This window comes from Belonocnema kinseyi, chromosome 1, assembly GCF_010883055.1.
Source record: "Belonocnema kinseyi isolate 2016_QV_RU_SX_M_011 chromosome 1, B_treatae_v1, whole genome shotgun sequence".
NCBI lineage: Eukaryota > Metazoa > Arthropoda > Insecta > Hymenoptera > Cynipidae > Belonocnema > Belonocnema kinseyi.
The window spans coordinates 1,439,384-1,447,880 of NC_046657.1; the positions used below are offsets into that span (position 1 = coordinate 1,439,384).

The 8,497-nt window shown below is 20.1% G+C and overlaps 1 protein-coding gene across 1 annotated transcript in view; it reads left to right on the top strand.

Moving 5' to 3' along the window:
- The first annotated feature begins 1,810 nt into the window (after nt 1-1,810).
- LOC117171209 (probable ATP-dependent RNA helicase DDX27) overlaps nt 1,811-8,497 on the top strand; it is an 8,693-nt gene continuing 2,006 nt past the window's right edge. The window contains exons 1-2 of the mRNA XM_033358301.1: nt 1,811-1,989; nt 6,620-6,805. Of these exons, the coding sequence (XP_033214192.1) occupies nt 1,903-1,989; nt 6,620-6,805 (273 nt within the window). The 5' untranslated portion in view covers nt 1,811-1,902. The remainder of the gene's footprint in view (nt 1,990-6,619; nt 6,806-8,497) is intronic.

An 8,497-nucleotide genomic window follows, 5' to 3' on the forward strand; every position in this document is an offset into this window, starting at 1 on the left:
TTTGGTTCAGAATTTATCTTTTTTATTAAAGTCATTTTTTGTCCTGAATTCAAGTTTTTTTTGGGTGTAAATTCGTCTTTTTGGATCGAAATTAATTCTTTTCTTTAAAATTAATCTTTCTTGGATGAAAATTAACTTTTTTGTTAAAAATTCAACATTCTTGTAAAGAAAATCGTCTTTCTGGCTTAAAAATTGAGCTTTTTTCATGAAAATTCGTATCTTCTGGTTAAAAGTTAATGCTCTTTGTTGAAAAGTCTATTATTACCTTTCTGTTAAAGAATTCATCGCTTTTGTTTGAAAATTCTACTATTTGGTTAAAAGTTTAATTATTTCGTTGAAGATTGAACTATTTTTTTAACAAGTCTTTTTTTGTCCAAAATTCAACTATTTTTTTTTTGTTATAAATTCGTCTTTTTGGATCGAAACTTCTTTTTCTTAAATTGAAAATTCGTATTTTTTATAGAAAAATAATAATTTCCATTGATATTCATCTTTCTTGATTCAAAATTAATTTTTTTTTTTGTTTAAAATTCAACTGTCTTGTAAAAAAATCGCTTTTTTTGGCTTGAAAATTAAACTTGTATCTTTTGTTTAAAGTTAATGCTCTTTCTTCAAAAGTCTATTATTATATTTTTGGATCAGAATTTAATCGTTTTTGATTAAAAGTTCTACTATTTGTTTGAAAGTTTAATTATTTTTTTGAATACTCAACTATTTTCTTAAATGTCATTTTTTTTGGTCGAAAATTCCACTTGTTTTTTGTACTTTTCTTTTTTTGAATTAAAATTGAACAATGAAAATTCCTTACATTCAAATAATTTTGTTAGAAAATTCATATAATTGATTAAAAATTAATATTTTTTGGTACAAAATTAATCTTATTGGTTGAAAATTCTTTTCTTTCGTTAAAAATTATATATTTTTCTAACAGCCAGCTTAACTATTTTATTTTTTATTGTCATTTCAGTTAAAAATTCATTTCTGTTACTTGGAATTTCATTTTTAGGGAAAATTGATCTTTTTTGGGTTAGAAATGCAATTGTTTTTATAGGTAATTGAATTGTTTGCTGAAAATTCTTTCTTTTTTTTTGCTTTAAAATGCAACATTTTAGATAACAATTCGCTTTTTTTATGTTAAAAATTTGTTTCGTTTTTTGGTAGAAAATTTATTTCCAACTATTTTTATACAAAAATTATCTTTTGCGTTATAAATTAAAATGTGTAAAAAAAATTAATTTTTTTGGTTGAAATTTTTTTTCAGTTGAAAATTCTTGTATTTTCTTCCAAAATTGTGATTTTCTTGTAAAAAAAGGTTGAAAACACAATCCTTTAGTTAAAAATTCGTCATTTTATTGAAAATTTAACCATTTTGTTAACAAATTCTTATCTTTTCTTAATTTGAAATGGTTTTTTTTATTAAGACAATTACTGTTCAATTTTTGCTTTTAAATTTTTCCTTTTTTTATTAAAAACTTAAATTATTTTGGTAGAAAAATCACATTTTTGGGTTGAAAATTCAAAATTTTTGTTAAAAATTCATATTTTTCTTTCGTAAATTAGTTTGCTTTTGTGGAGGATTCACATCATTTGTTGAAAATTTTTATTTTTATATTGAAGATTCATCACCTTGGTTAAAAATTTAACTATTTTGGTTAAAATCTCCTTTTTTTCTTCGTTTTTTATTATTTCGTTTTTATAGAAAGCGGCAAAGAGAATTCCTTTTTAAATATTCGCGCCAATTGGACGTCATTTCCTAGTTTCGGAACGGAAATATCTCTCGTTTGTCATTTGTTTTCGCGTCACACGTGCGCGTAAGTATACCATCATAACCTGAAAGTGCTTCTACAAAAAATTGTTTTGGGCTGTTCGATTAATAAAATAAACTTTTTCGTGGAGCGAAAAATGGACACTAATTATGATTTAATAAAAACTATCGATGACGATCAAGAAGTTCCAGATTTTTCAGATAAATCGGATGAAGAAGAAGATGTAAGTTCATAACCTGCAAATTTTTTTTTTAATTTCTTTAAATATTAAATAGAAACTTGCAAAAATAGGCTGAACTCTCAATTTTGTTTAATAAACTATTTTTTAATGCAATTTTAGTCAACAATCTTTTTAATCCTCGTAATTTCATGTTTGTTTACCATATATTTTCGGAGTTTTGTATTCAAATTTTACGTTTTTTTGTCTGCAGGCATAATTTTTACTCATAACTTATTTAAAAATTGATAAAAAAACAAGTAATTTGAATTGACAATTTTAAAATAAATTTTTAATTTCGGTTTGAAAAGAAATGTTGAAAATTTATTTTATTTCGTTTTATATAATTAATATTTTTACTGAAAATGTCAGTATTTTAATTTTGGTTTAAAATTGATCTTTATAGATGAAAATTCAACTATTTGATTAAAAAGTCCATTTTTTTTTGGTGAAGATTCATCATTTTAGTTCAAAATTAATTTTATTAACTAGAAATTCAAATATTCCATTTATTTTCTAATTGATCTTTTTTGATAGAAATGCAATCTTCTTGGCTGAAAAATGCAACTATTTGAATAAAAATTCTTTTTCTTTTGGTTGCAAATTTAGCATTTTATGTAACAATTTCTTTTCCTGAAAATTAAAATTTTCAGTTGCAAATTCATCTGTTTGGTTGAAAAGAAAATAATAATTTGAAAATATATTTTATTTTATGCCAATAATATTTTAACTAAAAATTTCAGTTTTTTAAAATTATTTTTAAATAACTTTATATTTTTGGGGGGTGAAGATATATAATTTTAATTACAAATTAATTTCTGTTACTATAAATTCAACCATTCCATTTTTGTCGAAAATTTATCTTTTTTTTATAGAAATTTAATCTTCTTGGTTGAAAATTCATCGGCTTGTTTGAAAATTTAACTTCTTGATACCGACTTAAAAATTTATCTCTATTTGTATTCATCATTTCGGTTCAAAATTAATTTCTTTTACTGGAAATTCGACTATTTCATTAATTTTTTATTTAATAATGTTTTTTGGCAGAAATTTTTTTAATCTTGTTAAAAAATGTATCGTTTTTAGTAGAAAATAAATATATTTTATTGAAAATTATTGTTTAAAAAAAATTAATCTTTTGTGTTGAAAATTAAACTTTTTGGTTGAAAATGGATTTTTTAAATTAAAAATTCATCTGATTTAAAACTAATATTTTTACTGAAAATTTCAGTGTTCTATTTATGGTTAGGAATTTATCTGTTTTTGATGAAATTTTATGTATTTCGATGAAAATTTAATCTTCGGGGTTGAAAATTTAACAATTTGGTTAAAATTTTTTTTTTTTTTGTTGAAAATTCATCATTTTATTTAAAAATTAATTTCTTTTACTGAAAATTTATCTGTTTCGTTAAAAAGAAAAGAACATTGAAAATTTATTTTGTTTCAAATCAATTTATTTATTTATAGAAATTTAAATTTCTTGATTGAAAATTCATCGCTTTTATTTTATTTATCCATTTTATTCATGGTTGAAAAATTATCTTTTTAAACGAAAATTTATGTATTTTATTAAAAATACTTTATTTTTTATATTGGTTGAAAATTCATGCTTTTATTTTTAAATTAATTTCTTTAACTGGAAATTCAACTATTCCATTTATTTTTTTAATTTATCTATTTTCATAGAAATTTAATCTTCTTGGTTGAAAATTGAACTATTTAATTGAATATTCAACTTTTTTATTCTTGCTTGAAAAATGTATCCTTTTTAGTAGAAAATTTTATATATTTTGTTGAAAATTTGTCTCTTTTCTTTAAAAATTCATCTGTTTGGTTGAAAGTTGAACTATTTCGTTAGAAATTAATTTTATTTGTTTAAAAATATATCTGTGTAAGGAAACTTTAACTGTTTTATTTTAACTCAGAAAATTTTTTAAATTAAAATATATTTTAGAAAATTATTTTTTTATTGGTTGAAAATTCATAATTTTATTGAGAAATTAATTTTTTTCGGAAATTTGACTAGTTTGTTGAAAATTCATTTTTCCACCGAAAATGGAACCTACATTTATGCTTGAAAATGCATATCTTTAGTTAAAAATTCATTTATCTTGTTAAAAACTTATATTTTTTAAATTGAAAATTCAATTATTTGGGTAAAAAATCAAATTTTCGGTTAAAAATTTATATTTTTGGTTTAAAAACGAAAATTTATGTATTTTCTTAAAAATACTTTTTTTTTATTTTGGTTCAAAATTCATGCTTTTATTTTTTAATTAATTTCTTTTACTGGAAATTAAACTATTCCATTCATTTTCTTTTTATTGATCTATTTTGATAGAAATTTACTCTTCTTGGTTAAAAATTTCATATATTTTGTTGAAAATTTGTCTTTTGTTATAAAATTAATTTTTCTTGTTGATAATTTATCTTATTTCGATGAAAATTTAAAAAATATCTTTTTTTTGTAGAAAATTAATCTTTTGGGTTGAAAATTCAGGTATTTGTTTAAAAATTCTTTTTCTTTTGATTGAAGTTTCATAATTTTTATTTAAAAATTCCTTTTGTTTTACTGAAAATCCAATTATTCTATTTTTGGTGAAAAATTTATATTTTTTAAATATAAATGTAATCTTTTCTTAAAAAATTCATCTGTTTGGTTGAAAATTTAACTTTTTCGTTAAAAATTAATTTTATTTGGAAAAAATATTGTCGTTTATGGAAACCTTTACTGTTTTATTTTGACTTCAAATTTCTTCTTTTTTTAAAATTTATATTTGAAAATGCATATTTTTTAGTTAAAAATTAATTAATCTTGTTAGAAACTTATCTTTTTTTAATTGAAAATTCAATTATTTTGGTAAAAAATCAAATTTTCGGTTAAGAATTTATATTTTTCGTTTCAAAACTCAACTATTTTATTCATGGTTAAAAAATTATCTTTTTGACCCAAAACGTATGTGTTTTGTTAAAAATTCTTTTTTTTTTTTTGGTTGAAAATTCATGCTTTTATTTTCAAATTAATTTTTGCAACTGATTTCATTGAATACTTAACTTTTTTTATTCTTGTTTAAAAAATGTATCTTTTTTAGTGGAAAATTCATACATTTTGTGGAAAATTTATATCTTTTGTTATAAAATTCATCTTTTTTTGTTAATAATTTATCTTATTTCGATGAAAATTTATGTATTTTGTTAAAAAAAAATTTTTTAGAAAATTAATCTTTTGGGTTAAAAATTCAGCTATTTGGTTAAAAATTCTTTTTCTTTTGATTGAAGATTCATAATTTTTAGTTAAAAATTCCCTTTTTTTTTTAATAAAAATCCAACTATTCCTTTTTTTGTGGAAAATTTATATTTTTGATAGAAATTTCATCTTTTCTTTGAAAATTCATCTGTTTTGTTGAAAATTTAACTATTTCGTTAAAAATTAATTTTATTTGATCAAAAATATTTTTGTTTGCGGAAACTATAACTGTTTTATTTTAATTCAAAATTTCTTTTTTTTTAATTAAAATATTTTATAAAAAATTCATTTTTTATTATTTGAAAATTCAATTATTTTGGTAAAAAATCAATTTTTCGGTAAAAATTTATATTTTTGATTTAAAAACTCAACTGTTTTGTAGAAAATTCGTCTTTTTGGCTTGAAAATTTTACAGTTCAGACAAGATTTTTCTTTTTTATTGACTGGAAAATCTTTCTTGGTTGAAAATTCAACTCTATTATTGAAAGTTCTTTTTTTCTCTTTAATGCAACTGTTTTAAATTAAATTTTTTTTTAAATATCAACCATCACAGATTTAATTGAGAATTGATTTTCTCATATCGAAGATAATTAACCTTGGTTCAAAATTGAACTATTTTGTTGAAAATTAAATTCTTCTTTGTTAAAAATTAATGAATAGTTAAATTTAACCTAACTATTGCTTTTAATATATATTTTTTTAATTTTAAAACATATTTTATTTGCTTTTTATTCTAGTTATATTTTTTCCCAAAATGTTTTTTATCAATTCGCTTTTATAGAAAGCGGCAAAAAGTCTTTTTTTTGGGATCGAAAATTCAATAATTATTTTAAAAAATTAATTTTATTAATTGAAGATTTATCGTTTTATTGAAAAATTCATTTCTTTTGTTGCAAATTTAACTATTTGGTTGAAAATACGTTTTTTGTGTCTAAAATTTTTTTGTTTTCAAAAGTTTTTTTTTTTTTAAGAAACAATATTTTTGTTGAAAGTTCATCATGCTTAATTGAAAATTCATGTATTTTGTTTGAAAAGTGGTATTTTTTTTCTTAGAAAATTTATCTTCTGGATTGAAAATTCAACTATTTGGTTAGAAATGTATTTTCTTGGTCGAAGATTCATAATTTTATTGGAAAATTCATTTCTTTGTTTGAAAATTTATTTATTTTGTTAAAAATTCGTTTCGTTTTTAGTTGAATTTTTCTTCTGACTGAAAATGGGTTTTAATTTAAATTTAGAGCTTTTGGTGTCTGCAGACGTGGCTATTATTAATAATTTAATTCCTCTATATTTATTTTATTCCTAAATTAAGAAGAAAACAAAGAATTTGAACCAACAACTTTAAAATAATTTTATTTATTTATTTATTTTTTTTTTATTTAAACTTAGTTCCAGCCACGAAGACCGAAGAAGAAGGAGGAAAAGGAGCGAAAAGACTTTGACAACGATTTTCAGTTTATAAATTCCACTTCTGAATATAACCAGGACACTTGGAATGATTTGAGCAAATACATAAAACGAATAGCGAAAACAAAGCTCGATGATAAAATAAAAATTGCGCGACGCGATCGACAGGTAATAATTTTTATTTTAACGAATTAGAAAATTATTCGTTTTGAAAATTTGCATTGTTTTCAAATATCTCGATCTAATTTATTTATTTATTAAAAAAAAATTAAATTTATGAAATAAATCACCTTCTTAAAAATCGTTTTCCAACCCGAAAAATATTTGTAATCATTTTATCAATACTCACCCAAAAAATAAGCGAAGAAACAATTTATTTAGTAACTTCTTTTAAATTTCTGTAATTTTTAAAAAATGATCATTTTAATCGTAAAACAAAATAAAAATCTGTAAATGATATTTTTATATGGATCGAATTATTTTCGGGAAAAAATATATCTAGAAAATTACAGTTAATATTCGTAATTTCGTGGAAAATATTATTATAAAAAATTGTTTGAATTTTAACAAGTATTTTTCAAAATAAAAATATGTTGCCTTTAAAATTCTTTAATTTTTGACCTAATTTAGATATTCTGTTTGCCTTTTTATTATATCTTGCATCGTTCAAGAGAAAAATAAAAACATTATTTAAAAACAAATTTATTTAATTTTTTATTTTTATCAATATTTAAAAATATTCTGTTTTTAAGTCAAAAAATGTATAATTTTAAGGACAAAATTGGTGTTTTTTTGTTAAAAATATTGATTGTTAAAATATTTCATTAGGATTATGAAATTTTTGAATAACTAATTTTATTTAAAGATAGAGGAATTGTATGCAAATTCTATGATTTAGAATTAAAAGTAATGTAAAATTATTATTAACAGATTATCAATATAAAATTCTTCATGAAATTACATAAATTGAAATGTAATTTTTAAGCTTCAAAAGACTTTTAAATAATAAAAGGAAAAAATATCTAAAGCTTGTTGTAATTTTAAATCATTTTTTAAAAGTTTTATTAAAAAAAAGTTTTTTAGGATTGCTGCAGGAAAATTTCGATAAACTGAAGTTTAAGTTAATTTTAATATTTTATTGAAAATTCAATAATTTGTTCAAAAAATAATTGATTTTATTTGAAAATCAATCGTTTTAAGTTGAAAAGTATGATTTTGATTCAAATTTTATCATTTGATTTAAAACTTCATTCTTTTGTTGAAAATTCAACAATTTTGTTAAAAATTCAACAATTTTGTTAAAAATTCAACTATTTTGGTTCATAATTCAAGAATTTTGTTGAAAATCAATTTTTTGTTGAAAATTTAATTACTTGGTTAAAGTTTAACTACATTGTTAAAATTTTATTTCTGTGGCTGAAGATTTATCTGTTTGTTTAAAAGTTCGTTTTTTGTTGATAATTATTGTTTTTTTAAAGGATAGTTAACATTTCATTTTTGATTATAAATTGATTTTTTTGTTGAAAATTCAACTATTTGATTAAAAAATCATGCATTTTGTTGAAAATTATTTTTTTTTTAGTAGTAATTGTCTCTTTTTTGGTTACAAATCACAATTGTTTCGTTGAAAATTAATATTTCTTAGTTAAGGAGTCAACTATTATTGTTTAAAATTAAAATTAAAATTCAGAAATAAAAGTTTTTGCTGCTAAGAAAGAATTGAATTAATGGAATTCCATAAGAAAATCCAACTATTTTTCGTTGAAAGTTAATTTTTTTAAATTAAAAACTCTACTATTATATTTTTTGTTAAGATGATGATTTTCGTTGAAAATTTTATTATTCTATTATAAAATTAAA